The sequence below is a fragment of the Buteo buteo genome, chromosome 4 (assembly GCF_964188355.1).
Source record: "Buteo buteo chromosome 4, bButBut1.hap1.1, whole genome shotgun sequence".
In the NCBI taxonomy this organism is placed as follows: domain Eukaryota; kingdom Metazoa; phylum Chordata; class Aves; order Accipitriformes; family Accipitridae; genus Buteo; species Buteo buteo.
The window spans coordinates 15,639,461-15,661,027 of record NC_134174.1 but is presented as its reverse complement, the minus strand read 5'-3'; the positions used below and the strand labels follow the sequence as shown (position 1 = coordinate 15,661,027).

General features: G+C 42.9%; 1 protein-coding gene across 1 annotated transcript in view; it reads left to right on the top strand.

Moving 5' to 3' along the window:
* The window catches only part of COG5 (component of oligomeric golgi complex 5), a 193,147-nt gene that overhangs the window by 168,436 nt on the left and 3,144 nt on the right, over positions 1-21,567 (top strand). The window contains exons 18-21 of the mRNA XM_075024853.1: positions 615-852; positions 10,644-10,720; positions 11,196-11,322; positions 11,882-11,961. Of these exons, the coding sequence (XP_074880954.1) occupies positions 615-852; positions 10,644-10,720; positions 11,196-11,322; positions 11,882-11,961 (522 nt within the window). The remainder of the gene's footprint in view (positions 1-614; positions 853-10,643; positions 10,721-11,195; positions 11,323-11,881; positions 11,962-21,567) is intronic.

Genomic DNA, 21,567 nt, shown 5'->3' with positions numbered 1-21,567 from the left:
ATAAACCAATTCCAGCCAAAGGCTGTTTTGTTAGACAGCCAATATGCTCAGGTTCCCGAGTTTCGAAGAACTCTTTTGCCTGACTGTGATTCAAAGAAAGAGAAAGGTGATTGATTTCTGTGTCCTATAGCTTCTGTGCTGCTTCTGTGATAATTAGATTGACTTCTTAATCCTGGGTTTGGAGGAATCTAGGAAACTTTCTGTACAGAGAACAGGTTTGGGATAGGCTAAACGGGTAACCCTGTAACATGTGCTTTTATTTTCTGATCCATTAATAGAGTTTCAAATCAATAACTGGGACATTTAAATTTAGGGGCTGGATTTGAGGTTTAGCCTCCAAACTGGTGGAGGGATCTGCAAGTCGGGTAGGAGTGGGGTGATTTCCTTTGTCTTGTTAGGATGGGAATGGCTGATAAAGAGATATTTTTTTACTACAGTTTCAGAGAGCACTACATGCTCTTTATTCTGAGTAGAAATGAGATGCTACAATTCATGCCATGCCATGACTTCATGGGGTAGGAAAAAATTAAAAAGAATCCAGTAGTTTTTGGTTGTGTTTTAAAGATGAATTTGGCTGTCCCCATTTCTTTTTTCTTTTCTTTTTTTTTTTTCAGATCATTATCCAGCTCAGGAAAACCAGATGTCCCTTGTTCTCTGTACATGAAAGAACTACAGGGTTTTATAGCAAGAGTCATGAGCGACTACTTCAGACATTTTGAGTGTTTTGACTTTGTCTTTGATAACACTGAAGCCATGGCTCAAAGAGCAATTGAACTTTTCATTCGCAATGCCAGTCTAATAAGGCCCCTTGGTGAAGGTGGGAAGATGCGGCTTGCGGCGGATTTTGCACAGGTACCCTTAATGCTGATTTCTGCTTTTTACTGTTACTTCACTGTATTCACTGAAAATTATCAATACTTTTGTCCCCATCAAAGTATAAACAGGCAGTTGTAAAGATTGGTGCATTCCAGTTCTAAACATCCTCTCTGATGAGATCCTGTATCCTGAGAAATGCATCCACGAAGTAGTTGAAGATCCCTCGTCACCATAAGGCAGATTCAGGGAGGTCTGACAGCTTCCTATCAAGTGACTGTTGCATTTAAATTCAGCTGTGTCTTGACATTTTATCCAGCTTGTCTGATCTCTTCAGTATGTCCATCATTTGCCACCATTCATTCACTTCATTCTTTCTCTCTCTCTTCTAACAGAATGTGTCGCTTTCTTAATCGCTTTATATATCACAGTGCCTACAGTAGTTAATCGCTAACTCAGCTGCCTTCCAGTGTAGGAAACAAGCTAAAGAAATACCAATATCCTGTGGAAGAACTGCCCTTTCAGTAACAGAAGAGATTTTCTTGTGGGATTCTGTTCATGACCTGATCAACTTATCTGCCTCTCAGCTTTACCTAGCTCATATACTGGACTAAAACACAAAACAAGTCGCCAGATTAATATCCACTACCTGTCTGCTTATCTACTATATTCAAATTTAATTCATTAATAGTAACACTGTGTGATTAACTTGCCAAAGAATACAGACTTGCATTAGATTGGTCTGAGGGTTCTGGTTATTATTATCCAAGTGAAAAAGGGAATTGGCACCAGCTGTTTGCATACCGAGTGCTGCTTTTGGCTGGTAGGTAACTGAGGTAGGAGAGGAAGGCAGGGAGGGAGAAATCACTGCCATCTCTGCTTCTGCTTGTGGCTGCTTTGTATCATTTGCCTGTGAGTTACATACTCCTGAGTAAAGTTTTTTTATTCATTACTCAAAAGTAGCAAATCAGCATTTAACCGCAGAAGTTAAGGGGAAGTTTTCAATTGCTTTTGATGAGAAGGTTGTGTTCCCTTCTCTATTTTGAAGACAATGTCATGAAATTGGAGGAAAAAAAAAAGATGCTTGACTCTTCCTCTGGAAGGAATATAGAAAATTTTTGTAATTTATACTGCAGTACTAAAGTAAGTCATATATATTTGGGAAATATCTTCACCTAATTCTACAGTAAAGAGCATCTCATCTAAGCAGCTATTATAATAATACTAAAAATATCACTCATTTATCATTTTTAAACACTTATTTTTCTCATTCTAACACGGGCTGCCTTATAAGTGAAAAATGAAGGTATGTTTTCATCTGAGTGTTAGGGGATTTGCATGTTCTTCCCCACTGTGCTGAGTGTAACTCCTGAACGGACAACTGTGTGAAGATAAATGTTCTGATTTCTCTTCTTTCATACTGTAGAAGAAAAAAAATAGGTTTTGAATTCATTCTTGTCTCTGCCTTCAGCTGTTGCTGCATCTGGGGGCTGCCTTGTGTTTTTCTCATCTTCACATTGCACCATGTTTTTGGCTTGTTTAAAAGTGGGCTTAAGACCAGAACTGCCTGGGTCCAACTAGCCCCATACAGCCACCTCAGCGCTCACTCTGTTCCTTTGAGCATCTCTGCATATTGCTCCTTAGGGCGTCCCAGGCTGCACAGTGGCTGTAGTGTCTAGAATGGCCTGGACACTATATCCTGTTCCTCAGAATAACAGAAAAAGGACCGAAACATTTTATATGTGGAGGCTGCCTTATATCTATGTTTTCTGGGGTGTGTCTACCCCTCCCAAAAACCTGGTGGGTTTTGGGCATGTGGCCGTGACGCCAGCTCTTGGTAGACCCACTGGGGAGCTTGTAGGTGCTCTGACCCAGCCAGGGGGCTTGGGCACTTTCACTGAAATGTGGCTGTAATCCTGAACAGAACTTGTTTCAATTCCATGCTCCCATTCCCATAGCACATGGCTTTGTGGAGGAAAAGACTTGATTCCTCCAAAGAGAAGGGGAGGTTGCTGCTGCTTTGGGCTGAGGAGAGCAGGGAGCAGGTATTTAGGTGGGCTGCTGTCTTGATGGAAAGGATGAACTTTTCCAAATGGCCATAAATGCTGTGTGCAGGGTTTTTTTCAGTCCCAGAAAGCACTGCATTGTTGGACTAAAGCCAAACCCAAAGAAAAGGACCTGCCTGGAAAGACACTTTGTGTGTAGGAGGAGGTTTGTTTATAAACTGATTTTACTTGTGCTCTGTCTTGCAGAGTAATTTTGAATTTTCTGTATTCAAAAAAAGGGTTGCAAGTTCCTGCTTAAAACTGGCTTTTGAGAGCTAAACCCCCTTTTGGTGTTTTGGGGTTACTTGCAAGCAAAAGACCTGGGCAGAAATCTGTCTAGAAACTTTGATTAATTTGAGGTCCTATTATAAATACGCAGGCAGTAAATCAAATAATCTCGGGTTGCATCAGATTTTGGGTATCTCATGTGCTTGTGCACATTTCTTTCAAGGCACTCAGAGTTACAGCTGCCTTATACTCAGCAGAATAGCTTTGGCTGAGGGTCAGATTTGAAAATTTTTGCACTGGAAATGTGTTTTACTGGTAAGTTGCCTCCAAACAACAGGTGTCTACACAGAAGGGGGAAGACTGAGGCTTCAAGTTCTCTTCATTCAGAACTGGGTTCAGTGAGGTGCACAATAGCCAATTTTCTTGAGTAAGGCTTAGCTACTTACACAGCTAGGAGTTATTGCTGTAATTCTGAATTCTCTGTCTTATCCTGTTTCCAGTGTCAGTACTGCATTTTGCTATCTTGTGCATTACAAATATTTCAGTGGTGAGACTAGGTGTGTGCTAGTGTGGCAGCTGTGAACAGAGGTGTGACAGGCTTGAAACATGCCTGAATATCATTAATAAGATTTCATGAAGATCAGTACTTACAGGAACACAGAAACATTTTAAGCCCTAGAAAATGTCTGCACTGCTGCAAGGTTGTTATCACATACTGTGCTGTTCCTTGGGACTCTCACTGTTTAAAATATTTCTAGTCTACAGGCTGAATTCACCTCTTTTCATGCTCTCAGTTTTTATGCAGGCAATTGCACAAGATTACTTTTCAGTTCACTCCTATAAATTCCTGCATCAGTTTGTTTTCATTTGGTTTTGTATTTTTAAGGTGACCATAATTCAGTATTCATGTATGTAATACCAAATTTTACTTTTTAATTCTGTACTAGTCAGACTGAAAAAAATGTTCTCCTGGAGGCAAGCAAGCCAGCAAGCTCTGATGGTTTTTCAACATTTATGTTTCTGGGGAGTACCAGTTCTTCTCCTAGGACCTTTTAACTTGCTTGGTATTGTTGTTACAGCACTTAACACTTAGGCACACTTTAGGACTGGTGGCTTGTAGTTCAGGCCTTCCTAAAACCTGATGGAAGTGCTGGACAATGCAGCAAAGAATGAAATACAAGCACAATCAGTTGAGAAATTTATTTAGAATAAATGAGGAATCTACAGTAATATTTGGTATGGAAATTAGTAGTCTGCTACATCAAGTTTGTAGGCTGATGCAGGAAAATAATTGTTTATTAATAGCAACTACAAATCACAACTACATTGAAATAAGTAGTCTAGAAATTGCAAAGACTAAGTAGTCTTTATGCTTCATGGCATGAAAGCATGACATGATTTCCCATCTTTTCATAGTACAGGTGTATGTTTGGAGTGACATATAAGGCAGGAGCCACTGTCTGTGGCAAGAACACCATCTCATGCCATGACTGATTATTTTCAGCCTTGTTGAGTGAACTATTTTTATTGGTCCTGTTTGAGTTAATACTATTCTACATATACCTTCATATATTTCTTATCTAGGTGTGATTTATAGTTGGGGTTTTTGGCATTGTTCAGTACTGTGTTCAAACAGCTTTGATGGGGCATAGTTAACACTCCCACCAACTCTTCAAGTCTTTATTAATAAATTACTGCAAAATGTTTTGGTTTTACTGAATTTTCCTAGAAAAAATGTTTTTACTGTAGAAGTTGACAATGCTAAATTCTAGTGCAGAAGAAATGTTTCTATCTGCTGGTTACCCTATGGTCAGAATCTAGTTTTCCTGATTCAATATGTGGCATTAGAAAAGCAAGAATATTAGGCATTTAGGTTTTAAAAAATGTAAACAGATTTGCTCGTTTGATCAAACATGGTGATACAAGTGTAAAAATGCTTCTTAGAATTTTTCCTAAAAATTTACTTTCTAGTTTCTTATGAAGAAGTGAGAGAAGCAGGATGCTGTAATCACAGTTGTAGTCATAAGGACAGAAACTACTAAAGCTAAACTGCACTTAATGTTTAATGCTAACTATCTTACTGGAAGAAAGAAATTATTTTCTGATGTGTGTTATTTTGGAGGTATTACCGCTGAAGGATTTACTTAATCATGAACCGTTTTGGAATTGCTGCATGGGGGAGAAATCAAATTCCACATCCCTTCAAGGCCAGCTTCTTTCGTGTAACAGTGCAGAGCTCTTCTGCTCCCTTGCTTGTTAAAGCATTCTCTCCTGGTGAATGGCTAGAAAAAAGCATTTTGAGTTAACATTTAAAAACTTGGAATTCGTCTTGGCCAGGAGGAAATGTAATTGCTAAAAATTTAATGTTAAGATTTTCCAGCTGAAAAAACAGCTGTTTAGTAATGAGAGATCTTGAAAATACCACAATAGGCACTAAACAATAACTTCACTATTGGGTTTTTCAAAGCGCTCTTCAATATATATGCATTATCTGTATCTAGACTATGTATTAACTTCACCCTTGGGTTGCTGAACATAATCCAATTAGAGAAGCCAGCCATGTGATGTATTTTTTACAATATGGCTAGCCAGTGAATAGTTCAACAGATAATTGACCACCTAGCCATGGGCTATGGCAGGGTCATAGGAGAAGAAAAGATAATATAGCCTTTTTGGGCTTAGAGAGCAAGAATCATTGAGAAGAAGCATATGTTGGGCAGGAGTCAGCCACTGTGTTCTGTGAAGCATAGCAAAATAACATGAATAAATCATGGAAAAGCAATGGGTTTTGAACAACGTTAGAAGAAACCAGGCAGAGTCATTAGGCCTTCTTCTGATCTAGCTGCCACTTGCTTTTTGGCAGGCACTTGCACTTCCTACTGCTTGTCTTGCGTCCTGTGTTAATGATTATATCACATTAGTCAGTCAAGCTTCTGTGGTTGCAAATTACTGCTTGGACACCTGATCTATCACTGATTTAACCTGGATATCTGAATTTTCAAATTTGCAGTTCCAAATTTGGAAGAGAAACAAAAAATACTACTCATCCGTACATATGTGAAGCCTGTAGGATATGACTGTATGAAAGGCCTTGCACACGCGATACAAATACTGGCTTGCAGACAGCCAAAAACATCACCCGACCTGTAAAAGCTCACCAAAGTGCTTTGGAAACTGTAGCTGTGTATCATAGCAAAAGCTGCTACAGTATAAATATGCTGCAGGAATCAAGAGTTGATGCAGCTTCAGGTGACAACAGATAGCAGAACCGAGAAGTGATGTATGCTCAATCCTCTGCCCAATTCCAGCACCTTAAAAACAGCAGCTGTTCCAGCCGAATGATTCCTCCCTGGCACTCGCTCCCAGGCCAGCCATGCTGGCTGGCACCAATGCTCAGCAGAGACACAAAACCCTGCTCAGTGGGCCTGCAGAAATGAATGTAACAGCACAAAGATGCTGTAGCATCTCACTACAGCATTGGGCTCAGACAAATAGCTAAAATTCAAGTGAAGAAAACAATCTTAGTTATAATACAAAGTATAGTTTTTATTGGAGAGATTGGGTTATAACACATAGCAGACTAGTGTTGTAAATTAAAAAAAAAAAAAAAAGTTTCTGTCATTTATGTACTTTTTTACCAGATTAGTTTTCACTCATTCCCACTCTTCATGAGTCAATTTGAGATGGTATAGTATGCTGCAAAGCTTAAAAACAATTTTTTTCTTTGGCAACTAGTACTTCACGAATCAACCATCTGCTGCCATTAAATCTATCTAGTTCTAGCAATACTAATAATTTCCTACAGTGAATAAAGGTTGGAGATGAAGTAATAGAATTTTCCAAAGTAAATTTTATTCCTTAGTACCTAAGACTAAAAACGTTGATTTATGGAAACTGCCAATTATGTTCAAGAGAAATAATTTAAATTTGTTTTAATAAGGAATTGGTTAAGCTGTAGAAAGTTTCACTTACGTCTCATGACATCATATTATGTTTCAGGAGTGAAACAGTCATTTAAAACTTATTAAGCAAAATTACATTTTGCTATGCTGGGATTTCTTTCCCCTCATGAGTACAGTTTGATCCATGCATCTCTGTTTGCACAAGTCAGACTGGCAGTTTGTGGCTTGTTACCAAATTCTCTAAAGCACCTAAAAGAATGATCTTCTCCCTGGTTCTTCACAGCTATAAGCCCATGGCTCCCACAAGAGCTGGGGCACCAGCTCCTGCAGGATATCAGTTACTTCCAGCTGCCTCTAGCCAATACTGATGCCTGAAGAGAAGCTCTGGAGAAATCAGAGTCTTGCTCCCATTTGTTTTTCAGGGTCTGTAGGGTTCTTGTATCATGATGCAGCAAAGCCTACTTAATTAGCTCCTCTTTTTGGCTGCTTGCTTTTGATCCTGTGCAGCAGACAGGCCTCTTGGCTCCCATATGTGCTCAGAAGTGTCCCAGGGGATCTGGTGGAACAACATGCTGAACTTGCTCTAAGCTTCGTCGCAGTTTGGTGTTGGAGCACCTCCCTGCAGAAATCCCCGGTCCTGGAGGGGACAGCTCAACCTCGCTCCCTTGCACTGGCAAATTCAGCACACAGCACAGCAGCTGACAGCTCCTCCTCGAGCATGGGGACGTTGGCTTCCCATTTGCATGCCTTTTGCACTGTCTGGTGCATAGCATGCTTGCTCAGGAACTGCAGAGCTGGGTTGTACGTGCTCTTCGGCCCAAGAAACAGGTACCCCTTGCACCTGCATGTGGGAGAGGTGACCTAGCCCTCAGGCTGCAAGGGTTACAGGGGGACAGGGCAGGGATCCCACCCAGCTGTAGAGAATGGGCCAGTTTATAGCCTAGAGCGGAAGATTTGGGAGCCAGAAGAGCAGCAGGCAGGAGGGAGCCGGGCTGTTACCCAGGGCTGGAGCATTCATCTGAAAGCAGAAGACAAAGATCCTTATTTCTGCTTCCTGGATTTTTGCTCACTTTCTGCTTCTGCGCGTTTCTGCTTAATATAAAATGCAGGCCTGCAGGTGCGCGATGTGGGGCATGTGCTCCAAGGTTCCCAGGCTTGGGGAGCAGCTTTGCGCTGCCTGTAGGCTGGCTCTGTGGGGTTTTTCCCAGCGCCTTTCAGAGGAAGTGTAGGTGCCTGGGTTAGGCCCTCTGGCTTTCCCAGCTTTGGTTGACTGAGTGTCATGTAGATGGATACTCCTACGTGACCCACCTGACCTATTTTAGATGTCTACCTCAAGGAAAGATGTGTCTCACCCCAGGAGTGGCTGTTTCTCTCCACTGAGTATGAAAAGAGCCTGTAGATATTGAGAAGTAGGTGAGATGACTCCCATCCTGCCACCTGCTTTTAAGATGGGTGCCTGAAATATACGGCCTTGTTTTGCATTAATTGCTAATTTAATTTCTTTTGGTTTTAGATGAACTGTGGCATTGTAGTTCGCCACACGATCTTTCTTGTTTATGCTGGAACCCCAGCATAGTTATGTGGTCTTGGTGAAGCCAATGGCCCAGTGTGCTGGTTTTGGTTGGGATAGAGTTAATTTTCTTCACAGTAGCTAGCATGGGGATATGTTTTGGATTTGTGCTGGGAACAGTGTTGATAACACAGGGATGTTTTGGTTACTGCTGAGCCCTGCTTACCCAGAGCCAAGGGCTTTTCTGCTCCTCACCCCACCCCACCAGCAGGAGGCTGGGGGGGCACAAGGAGTTGGGAGGGGACACAGCCGGGACAGCTGACCCCAACTGACCAGAGGGGTATTCCAGACCATAGGACGTTGTGCTCAGCATATAAAGCAGGGAAAGAAGAAGGAAGGGGGGGATGTTCGGAGTGATGGCATTTGTCTTCCCAAGTGACTGTTACTTAGCGTGATGGAGCCCTGCTTTCCTGGAGATGGCTGAACACCTACCTGCCCATGGGAAGTGGGGAATGAATTCCTTGTTTTGCTTTGCATGTGTGCACGGCTTTTGCTTTACCTATTAAACTGTCTTTACCTCAACCCATGAGTTTTTCTCACCTTTACCCTTCTTATTCTCACCCCCATCCCACTGTGAGGGAGATGAGCAAGCAGCTGGGTGGTGCTTAGTTGCCAGCTGGGGTTAAACAATGACACCCAGCAGCCAGCTCTGTCTAAGGAAATTCTACAGCTGGAAAGAGTAATAGTATTAAAGACTTCACTGTAAATAGTGTCTTATCACAAATGCTTTGAAACTCATTCAGCAATGTTACTTAAATGGGAAGCTCATTGTATGGTGTTTTTGATCTTGTTACTTATTTTAGCTCTCATCCTTTGAAACTTAGCTTAATTGTGCATTATGTGGAAATCAAAGTCTGAATAGTCTTTCAAGTTGGGGATTTTAAAAAATGTACGTGGATAATAAAGCTTGCATCCCTCTGTTGACTGACACTTCAGGAATGCAAAAAACCAAAGACTTAATCCATATCCGGCTAAAATTCCTTTACCTATGGGGTTTTTTGAATGGTGGTGTTTGCATTAGTGTGCATATTAACTGAAATTTTGCCATGTAATGTTCATGTTCAGTCCGGGATCTGGAAGTGAAATTGTTCTTTCTCACTTCTGTGTCCTCACTGTTAATGAAGGGCCTGTGACAGAGTTTAGTCTCACGTGAATGATGTAAAAACCCAAGCGGAGCCTAGCTCTTGTTCAAAAAGGCAGGTGAACTCCAGTACTTAAAAAACAGAAAGTGTTTAAAAATTGTTTGTAAACATGGCTGCTGTAACTCAGACACTGAACAGTATGAAAATAAGTATGAAAATAATGCTCTTACTTATGCTGTTTTGCCTGTGATTCCATGTGACCCTGTGGCAATAGGTCCCAGCTGCCTTCTATTTAATCTGCATAGGTTTTGTGCCCCAGAATTTGGGGCCGAGTGTTTTAAGAAGGAATCACTTTAACCTCGTCCTTCACCAAAGGAAAGGTGCCCAGCTGAAATGGTTATGAATTTTTACTGCTTTAGGAGTGGTTTGTGGAGACCTGCCTAGATTTGCTTTCTTCCCAGGCTGTGGGCAGATTTTTGGGATATTGACATAAGTGCTTCGTTAGGTAACTCATCACCAACAAAATAATCCTGATGTGAGAAACAAAGCTTCAGTCTCAGAAGGCTCACAAGTTCCTGTCTGTTCTTAACCATAGACTATCACTATCGTTTGTCATGGGATGCTTACTGTGTTGTCAAGAGTAAGGCAAAAGTCTTCATACAATCACAGAATGGTTTGGATTGGAAGGGACCTTAAAGATCATCTAGTTCCAACCCCCCTGCCATGGGCAGGGACACCTCCACTAGACCAGGTTGCTCAAAGCCCCATCCAGCCTGGCCTTGAACACTTCCAGGGCTGGGGCATCCACAACCCCTCTGGGGAGCCTTGGTTTGGGCAATGCAGTATGAAAGGAAAGGATAGCTTCTTGTCTCAAATTCAGTCACCAGTGAGAAGTCAGTGACTTGGTCTGCAAGTTTGGATTATTGCTTAAAGGCAGGCTACTTTAATACCAAGTTTTGTATTTTGGGACAATCTAATTCAAATTAAAATTTTTTTTTTATAGATGGAGTTAGCAGTAGCACCGCTGTGTCGGCGAGTCTCTGACCTAGGAAAATCTTACAGGCAGCTGAGGTCGTTCAGGTGAGTTGCAGTTGCAGGAACTAGCTTCAAAACTGATTTATTACCTCGTGTTAGTTCTGGTTGAACTGAGAGCTTTTTTGGCAACACCCACCTGCGAATTAGAAATAGATTAAAGTTCTTTTAAATTTTATGCGGAGTATAACTATGATTTAACAATCTTTGTCATGCAAATGTTGGCCAAATTGTACTTTTTTGTGTTGCTTTCAGTGCAACTTGTGCATGACAGTGAGTTCTATAGTTACCTTAAGTGTTTCCACTGAAATATAAAATGTACAGTCCTGTGCTGTTTAATTACAATAGGCAACTTCTGTGCATTTTTACAAAGTGAACCTGTGTTGAAAACCTAAGATGTGGACTAGTGGAAAAAAATTAGATGATTCTATGCTAACATAATATTGCCACCATATAGGCATTTTTCTAATGCATAAGATATGCTTTTTCTTCCTTTCACAAGTATATTGTTACATTTTTCCAGACCGCTGCTGTTCCAGACCAGTGAGCATATTGCCAGTAGCCCAGCTCTGGGAGAGGTTATTCCATTCAGCATTATTCTTCAGTTCTTATTTACGAGAGCACCACCAGAGTTAAAATCACCCTTCCAGGTAATAAGATCAACCTGTCTTTCCTTTCAAGATGTCCTAAGGAGGAATGAACATTGTAGTTTGCCCTAGTTATTTTAGTTTTAAAGTATTCAAGCTCATGCTTTATATGATTTGTTGGCTTTTTTTTTATTGTGGCAAAGGTGTTATAGTCATTGATTTTGTATTTTGATTAATTAACAGTAGGAAGATGATAACCTGATTTTAAATAGACTCTCAATTCTTTAATATTCTGTTAGCTCATAGAAGAAATTGCAGGTCTTATCCCCGACAGCAAATTGCCTGGATCCTGCTCCTGTAAGATGCTGGAAATCTAGATTCAAACCCCTGTCAAAATTGGGCAAACAGCTGATGTAGGAGATCACCTCTGAGCTCCCAAATAATGTATTGGGCTATTTCTGTTAATTGTCTCTGATTTCTTAACTCATTTTGCATTACTGCATTATTAAGAGAGCCTCATGTGGCCTTCATTTATGTCATCTTTGGTTGTGAAATTGATGTGTGTGTTTCCTTCTTCACATTTATGTGTAATTGGTGTTTTGTTTGTGTTTCTCTGTATCAGAGGGCTGAGTGGTCCATTGCCCGCTACTCCCAGTGGCTTGATGATCATCCATCTGAAAAAGACAGGCTTGCACTCATACGGTAAAAATCATGCTTCTTTCTTCTCTACGTTTATGATAATGGAGCAGTAACTTGTCTGCATACCAGAACTGGTCTTGAAAAGTAAAAAAATGTGCTATAGGAGATGTATCATAAATACCATTACCCTCTCTCCACTCACAGGATGAGCTGCAAAATGGGAGAATATATAAACTGAATACTCCCCACTGCCCCCTGTACCCAACCCCCCCCCCAGTGCCTTTGGAAGGAGCGCACAATCCTCTTGCAAAAGAAGTAAACCATGCACAATGATGGTTTAAATTAATGCTGTGTTTTAGCAAAACTGCCTCTCAGCTGTTGGAAAGTCAAGGCTGCAGCCATCCTGTCTTCTGTATCAGGAAAGAGAAGCTTTGGAAGCTTAAGCAATGAAAATGTAGGTAGGAATTTAAAAATGGAAGACCCTTGTTACACCCCTGTAATGTCATTCTTTAGGAAATCAGCCTGGGATCTTTAGGAAGTGATAATTATGTCAGATTTTTAAAATCTTCCTAGGGTAAATGACTTCATAGCTAAATATTTTTTTGCATCTTAAAATGTGAGGAAAAGTTAGGAAGACCCTTGTTTTTCAAAACAAGCAGATTTTTAAAGTATGTTAGAGAGAACAGATGTGTTGTATGAAGATGACAGAGCCAGCCTGAGGATTCTCAGGATTCAAGGCTCAGATGATCATTTGGCTCCTAATGCCCTAACTCTTCCAGCCATCTTCTTGGTGTCCTATCCTCACCTCAGTGTCACGCATTCCAGTGGCACAGGAAAGGTTGTCAACACATAGCTGCGCTAGGCTCAATCTGGCCTGGGAGCCAACTCTGTCCTTGAACTTCTGCATGTGGATGTTGCCAGCTTTTGCTGAAATCATAAAAGCTGACTTTTAAGTTCCAGCCAGCAGTGGTTGTCCTTAAGAAAATTGACCACTATCTGTCCACACTTTTAAAGCAGCTAAGAGGAGTCTGCTATAAATATTTACAGTTCTTGAAGCTGATAGCACCATACAGTCCAGCGTAGTGCTTGGGCCAATTAAGGAAGTACTAGTTGATCACCAGTAGATGTTAGTAGGATTTATTTCCAAAATATTAAAATGCAAACTGTGTCTTTTCATATGTGTATTAAAAGAGTATTTTTTGAAAATCATACATGTTGTTGGTCTAGTTTGGTTGCAAAACTAGGTTTTCTTGAATCTCAAACCATGACATCTTGTATTACAGGGGAATGGAAAAACTGACAATGTTGCATTTCAGATATGTTAGGGAAAGCCAAGAATGCAAATCATTTGAGAACTGATGGGATTTTGTTCTCTTCAATTCTTTTTCACAAATTTGAAAATGCCATCCTTAAACTACAACACATTTTTGTCTTCGCTTGCAATTAAATTTCATCCAGACTGATTCAGTTAATGGGCTTGCTGGTGGTCATGTTCAGACACTGATAAATTGCTCTGACCGTGGAGGTATTAAGGGACAAGCCTTGGGACAAGGCTTTTAGGCAGAGAGAGTGTCATCCATTAGACCAGGTAGCGTAGCTGGAATACTTAAGCTTTTCATTTTCAATCCTTTCATTGAATCCTTTATTCATTTTGCATGAGATACCACTATTAAAATATTTTAACTTTGTAATCTCAAGAATGTGCTGCTGCAAGGTTATCATTTGGCAAGGTTATCACTTGAGCATTTTACAGTGAGACTGTGGTCCTTTTGCTTTGCACTGTGGAGTGCTTGGACATTGCTTGGACATCTGTCCTCCCAGGGCACAGAGAGGGAAGCTTTGAAGATCTGCCCTTCACAAAGGCCTCTGTTGGCACTCCAATGGCTCTTCCCTACTCTTGGTACACCAGAGCAAGGCTGTTTGTCACTGCCCACGCTTGACTGCTTCTCCATCCATCCCAAGGCCCACTGCTTGCAGGCACCACTCATGCAGCTTTGCTGAGCCACGTGAATTAACTACGCTGGATTTGTCGAGCACACTCTTCCCTCAGGCGGTTTGGTTGGCAGCTCCTGTAGCACTACATGTGGGGGAGCAAAGAGCGGCGGCTGGCTGACCAACACTTGAATGCAGTGTGTGGAAGGGATGGTTCTCCTTTGCAGATGCTGGTAACCTCTGTAGGCATTGCTGTATGCATTCACCTTTTTACCATCTCCTCTCATGCCTGTTAGTCATTTCTAAATAGGCCGGTTATCCATTGTATTGGTTTTATGTGGCAAGGTTTTGGTAGCGGGGGGGTTACAGGGGTGGCTTCTGTAAGAAGCTGCTGGAAGCTTCCCCTGTGTTCGAGAGAGAGCGAGCCCATACCAGTCGGCTCTGAGACGGACCCACCGCCGGCCAAGGCCGAGCCAATCAGTGATAGTGGTAACGCCTCTGTGATAACATTTTTAAGAAGGAAAAAAAGTTGGGAGAGTGAGAAACAGCCACTGGAGAGAGGAGTGAGAACATGTAAGAGAAACAAGCCTGCGGACACCAAGGTCAGTGAAGAAGGAGGGGGAGGAGATGCTCCAGGCGCCGGAGCGAAGATTCCCCTGCAGCCCATGGTGAAGACCCTGGTGAGGCAGGCTGTCCCCCTGCAGTCCAGGGAGGTCCACGGTGGAGCAGATCTCCACCTGCAGCCCGGGGAGGACCCCACGCCGGAGCAGGTGGGTTCCCGAAGGAGGCTGTGACCCCGTAGGAACCCCGCGCTGGAGCAGGTTCCTGGCAGGACCTGCGGATCTGCGGAGAGAGGAGCCCGTGGAGCAGGTTTTCTGGCAGGACTTGTGACCCCGTGGGGGACCCGCGCTGGAGCAGCTCTCCTGAAGGACTGCACACCGTGGAAAGGACCCATGCTGGAGCAGTTCGTGAAGAACTGCAGCCCGTGGGAATGGCCCACGTTGGAGAAGTTCGTGGAGAACTGACCTCGTGGGTGGGATCCCACGCTGGAGCGGGGGAAGAGTGTGATCAGCCCTCACCCTGAGGAGGTGAAGCGGCAGAAAATAACGTGTGATGACCGTAAACCCCATCCCTGTCCCCCTTGTGCCGCTGGGGGGGCTTGGTGGAGAAATCCGGGAGTGAAGTTGTGCCCGGGAAGAAGGGAGGGGTGGTGGGAAGGTGTTCTGAGATTTCGTTTTATTTTCTCATTACCTTACTCTGGCTGATTTGTAATAAATTGAGCTAATTTTCCCTAAGCTGAGTCTGTTTTGCCCGTGACGGTAATTAGTGAATGATCTCTCCTGTCCTTATCTCGACCCGCAAGTTTTTGTTATATTTTTCTCTCCCCTGTCCAGCTGAGGATGGGGGAGTGATAGAACGGCTCTGGTGGGCACCTGGCGTTTAGCCAGGGTCAACCCATCACATCCATACATAAGGCAGGCAAGCAAATGTTAGTCACTAGTGTGACCATGTTTCACTCATACTTTCTTTAATACTCTATTGGAAGATTTTTGAGCCTGCTCTTCATGTGTCTCATATGAACCTAATTTGAACTACAGGCATCTTGCTCATTTGTCTGGAGTCTTTTATCAGTCACCCTCTTCAAGCTTTTTCCACCTGTAGTTGTTCAGCTGCGCTAATTGAACCTTGGATGTTTTGAGCCTTCAGATCCCTGCGCTGGCCTTCGTCAAGAAATTATCTTTACGTTTGCTGCAACCTTGCAAATGGTAATTTTCTGCAGCTTTTCTTTGTAATGACTGTGCCATTACTCTAGGGACCTGCTGCCTAGATATTAATTTACTTGTGTTATCAGAATCCTTACAGCTTTATATTAAAGCTAATTGCAGTGCTGCTTCTGCTCTGTAGGTCTTAAATGGTTCATATGCAACGTGGTGTTAATGTTATGAATTAGTAGCATTCTGAGCATTTTTGTGCATTTCTTTCTGCTTGTGTTCAGCATGAAGGGTGGGATTTACCTGGCCAGACGTACATTAGCTAGACTCCCTTTATAGTCAACAGAGAGAAATAGGCGCTGCCGGGGCCGATTCATCTCATCCTGAAGTAGGTACCTAAAATAGGTCAGTTGCGTTGTGTCCTGAAAGCTCCATTTTCTCTGCTCACTGAAGGGAGCGTGGGCTGGGACACAGGAGCTCTCTCAGGCAGACAGCTGCCCTGCAGGCATTTAAAGTTAGGTGAGGTGACCCTGCCGCAGGCGTGCTCCCAGAGCGGGGGTTCTGTTAAAAGGGGTGCTTCTTTAAGCGGCCAGGGCACTTTTTTCTTCTTCTTTTTAAATTAAGTTTGAAAACTCAACCTTTCTTCCATAAAAGGAACCCTGTTAGATGTGGCAGGATTTGAGCCAGCCTGAAGGACAGTTCATCCACTCAAGGGCCAAATTCTTACCTTTACCGTTAGAGTGTGGGTGAAGTTCCCTTATTCAAGCTCACCGTTGCTGGAGCAGAGTTGAAAGCCAGGCCCAGTGAAGGGTTCATTTTCGTAACAAGCTGATGTCCTGAGCCAGAGAGTGGCTCTGACCGCTAACCTGCCAGGGGGCAGGGACAAATGCCAGCTTGGGGACGACTACAAAAGCCCCATCTGTGCATTAGGTTCAGTCTCCTAGGCACAGCAGTGTGACAGCTTTGCTGCAAGCAGCAGAGCTGTGATGGGTCACTGCTCTGCTCTGCTGAAACCAAGCAAGCAGCAGCCATGCAGCGAGGCTGGAGGGCTGCCGCGCACTGGCTGCGACGCCTGCGCCTCCGAGCGCTCCCCAACCAGCGCCAGGCCATTCATAAAAACCCTCTGTGTCACTTACACTTGCCTGTCAATGCAGTTCCTTTGATCTCTTTATTATGCAATCTCTAATAAACCAGGGATGTCTGTCACTAATCTGTTGTCCTACAGATGATGCTGTTGGAGATTTTGCTGTTAGGTTTTTCAGTAACTTTTACAGCACTCAATTAAATAGATCTGGTGTCAGATGTGCTCTTACACAGCATATTTTCCATTTTCCTCTTTGCCCTAAAGCTTGCAGAGGAAACAGACTTTTAACAAAGTACTAAAGAAAAGTCTGGCCCTGCTGTCCTCCAGCTGCCCTGCCAATTGATCAGGAGCTGAGTGCACAGGGTGCTACCCCACTACTGAACAGAAAGATGATCCCTGCCTCTTCTGAAGCTTACAATTTAAATCAGGCTCCATTTGACCGAGTCACAGCCCAGGAGGGTAGCGCTAGTATTCACAATTCCATACAGAATTAACTAAATAATTAGAGTAATTCTAAATGATACGCATTAAGATGCCTTTAAGAACCACAGCCCAAATCATATACTTTTTTTTCTTTTTAACTGGAGATATAAATTTTCATGGGTTGAAATAACATTTTAAAAAAGAACTGAGTCTTATATAATCAGCTTGTCCTGATTTCCAAGAAAGCTCATGTTTTTGCTCAAGCAAGTGAAGTAATTTAATAAGTGCTTTAAAATCCTTTTCCTTATGTGGGAGGGCATCTTAAACTTAGATTATTTTTTTCCTTACTTCTTATGGCATTTTTAATGAAGCATTAATATATGCAGAACATCCCACCAACCCTCTTTCCATAGCTCTCTTTTACAAACAATATTTGTAATGTATACCATAGCTTGTCTTTTAAAATAGAAACAGATTGCTGAACAGGTTTTATGTCCTTTATTAGACTGAAAGATGCTGAATTTAGGGCATTATTTAGTCTAATCCCTTCAAGAGAATGTTTTATATATTACATAAACAGGGTTTCTTCCATCTTCTTAAACATTGGTAATGTAACTATAAATTACATCTTTTTATATGACAACAGCTGTGATCTCTTCTGTGCTGGAAACTTGATGATACTGCTTTCACCCATGATGCCGTTTATTTTTCCATTACTACTTATGCACTAGTGTTTTTACAGTGTCCTCTACAGGAGCAAGCCTACCTCTTTTTTAAGACCAGATTTTAATGGTAAACTAGTGTATCTGAATTGAATTCTGTACTGCCAGCATAGTTTACAAAAGCTTGTTTGAGCTAGGACTGGTAAAGTTTACAAAAATGTTATCATAAAACCTGCATTTTAAGTGTTAACAAAACTACTAAATTCATTTATCTCCCAAAATGAGGTATACTCACGCAGGCATCTCAGCAACTTCAGTGAAGTATATTGTTACAAGTTGCGCAGCTCAGCCACCCCGAGCTGAAATCTGGCTGTGTGCAGCAGGAACCATCTTCCTTTTCTGTAAGCAGCTTTCTGTCCTGTCCATATTTCTGTATGTCGCAGTCCTGAAATTGCACCCTTAAGAGTTGGTAACTGCCTCTCCCAGCGCATTCCTCCATTGCACTCTGAAGCAACCTCACTGTTATTCTCTGGACTCCTAACATCTTTCTCCCTGGATTCATGATTTCTGCCATTTTACTACCCGGGCCTTTCATTACCAGGAATGCTGTTCCTAATAGGACCGACAGGCTTCCTGGCCTGTCACCATGGTGTCGTTACCACGGGCAGCAATGCAGAAGAGAGTTTCCTGAGATGATCACAGCTTCACCATGATTACGAGCTGTTGCATGGCCACCAGGTAGGGTATGAAGCTCCAGGTGACTGTGGCTGCCTCTTGGCTCCCAGCCTTTAGCAGCTGTAGCAGCTTTTCATCCTCTCACTCAGTGTGAAGCCCCTCTGGCTGCTTTCTTACACCTGTCCACATGGGAGGCAGACTGCTGCTCTGCCTCGTTGGGTACACGAAGCAGGTAGTTCGCCGGGCCAGTTCTGCTCTGGAGGTGCCCATGTCCTCTGTTTGGTGGTGGGTGTTTCTTCATGACTTGTTCATTATCTTGGTACTGCAGTTCCCATCAGTTGTTTCCCCAGGCTTACAGTGAAATCCCCACAAATGGAATATGTGGCATTTGCAAAATAACCTTCACAAGTTGAAGGCTGACACGTCAGGGGATCCTGACATAAATGTTAAATTTGGTGAGAAGTCGGTGCTTACCATTAGTGAAACTCACTGTTTGAGAAGAACCAAGCTTTTGTTTTAGCATTTCAGGTAAAGTTACTGATTATGAATTGCATTTCAACATTCAGCTTTAGAGCATTTTAATACTTTTTTTGGAGATGCAAGCATGGGACATGGGAAAATAGTGAATGCGTTTAGTCTTGGAATATTGAGAAAGCTTGTATTTTCATTGTTTAATGTCAAGCTATACAAGGTCTGTTTTAGAAAAATGCCCAAGAATTCACCTTATAGTATTGATGGAGTAGTAATTATTGGTTGTCTTTTGAGCAGAAAAGAGAGTTAGTTAAGATGCTTCTGGGTTGGTCATATTGATGAAGTTTGACCCTGTCTCTGAAACAACGCAAACAAAGCCACAGTAAAAGAGCAAGCACAGCAGAAGAGAGCTGACAAAGATCAACTTCTGTCAGCGGTTGGTCTCTGCTGGGAAGGAGAAGGGTCTGGGCAGTTCTGAGGCCACCAGACAATTCGCCAAGTTCCTTTTAGCTGCTTTTTGAGTTGTGAGAGGACAGTGGCTGCCACTGATGGAGTTGGTTTTGCCAGTTAAATTGGATTCTTTTGAGGCAGGAGAGAAAGAAAAAAAGATAAAAGCTGCTGGAAGGTGTGACAGCAAGACTCTTAATACTGGGGTTTGGCACTTAGCATAGCCTAAATCTCATTCCCTTGTTTGATCTGATGGGGAATAACAGTCTGGCTAAGGATTATCAAGGGCTGACATTGAGTGGATTTAGGTGCTGCTTTTAGGGTAAAGCTTCTCCCTTTCATCTGAAGGGATCTGGTTATCTCTGTCATCTTTTTCAAGGGCTTTTTCAAAGCAAGGAGCTGAAGTCAGAAAGGGATAGCAGTGTTACCATCTGGATAATGATGCCAACCCACAACTTCACCAAGAGGTGTCAGAGCTTTCTAAGTTAAGCAGGTCAATATGTTTTTTTCTATTTTCAGCATCTGATGACTTCTAAAAACTATTTGGACCCAACAAACTTTGGGGAGTGTATAGAGGAAAAGACAGGGACGCTGGTGAGTGGAGAGATTTAGCAAGATGAATGACAGTTACAGTATGAAACCTGTCACAGGAGTTTCTCAACTGTCTTTTTAATACAAGGGACTACTTTTTGTAGAAGGTAACTAACATCTAACATGTTTAACAATTACTGCTGACCTGAGTGGAAATGTGAGACATATCAGACTCTTCTGAAGCATCTCCCCTCATCTTGATGGGATCCTTGAGCCTTCCCTGCCTGCATCTCCCACCTACTGCTGTCTGCTCATCACATGCTCTGCCCCTCATTGCCACAAGAGGCCAGTTTTATCAAAAAAGCACAGTTACGTGCTGTCCCTTTCCCCCAGTCGTCTTCTCTTTAAATCTTGGGATTTACAACTTACCTGCGGATGTGCCTGATCTCTCTGCAGTCCGTCATGCTGATGGCCTTTGCTGGGAGTGAGGTGAGCTGCACCCGAAGCACTTTGTGGCTGCAGCAAGCAGTTTTTTAGTTATTGCCTCTTTCCCTATGCTCCCCAGAGACCATTGGGAAGAGCAGGCTGAAGGTTTTCAGGGAGCTGACCAGGTGCAAAGTCAGCTTTATTTTGATTAGATAAAATAAATATTCTTTCCCTGCCTTTCTGGCTGTAGCAGTGGATAACTTTTCTCTTGCTGTTTGTTGATGTGCAAAAAATGCAAAGTGACTCTTCAGAGTGCATTGGTACCTGGTGTGGACCTCTCAGGAGTAACTCACTAGTAAGTTATAAAAATTGAAGACCTTTCAAGTGCATGCAGGCCAACACGAGGTACTGTTTCTGTGCTCAGTCCCTTTATTCTTCTGAAGCCTCTCAATTCTCCAGTAATCCAATCCATCCTCCTTTTGCATCACCTGAGCAAAGAGAGAGTCTGAAGTCCCGCTGCACTGCCTGGGGATGTCAGAAGCTGTGGTGGATGGTGGGCATCACCTCGTGCCCATGTGGTTTCATTCCCATCCTGTGCTTGCAAGAAAAACTGCCTCAGGTTCCTTGGTTGCACAGTTGCACGCTTTGCTCTCTCCCTGTCAAACTCCATTAGTGACAGGCCAGGGGCTCTGACCACACGTGTGTGTGCATGCACACACATATGCATGTGTGTGCTATGCGTGGACACCCAGCTCCTCCTGTTGCACTCTGGCAGTGAGGCTTACACATCAGCACCTGGCTTTGATGGGGATGAGAAGTGCTGGCAGGAGCAGGCGCAGACCCAGGACCAGCTTGCAGGGCCGGGCTGTCATGGCTGTCACTGGCTTCTCAGAACCCAAAGTTCAGGCTCGTCTCTCCAGCAAACTGAGTACAGGCTGTTGGCCTCAGGAGCATCTCCCACTTGTTTATAAATGAACTTTGCTGGGTTTTAGTTTTTGTTTACAAAGTTCAGAGCCCTTGCTGGATTAGCAATAGCTTTACTTGCGGGCAACAACGTGTATTATGACCCTGCTTCTTCCTACCATCTCCATTTGCCAGGTTTGGTGGGCTTATCGTAGTTTCCCTGTGCTGCAGTATCACACAGGGATCTTGGCCTCTCTTCTCATCTTACTCCAGGATGAGACTGCATGTGTGCGTGAAACATAGGCTGAGTCTCACTCTTTAGTGCTTCTGTTTTCCTTAAGCCTTGCCTAATTAAATGTCTGCTCACCCACCTCCTATCACCTCCAGTTGCCAGGAGGCACGT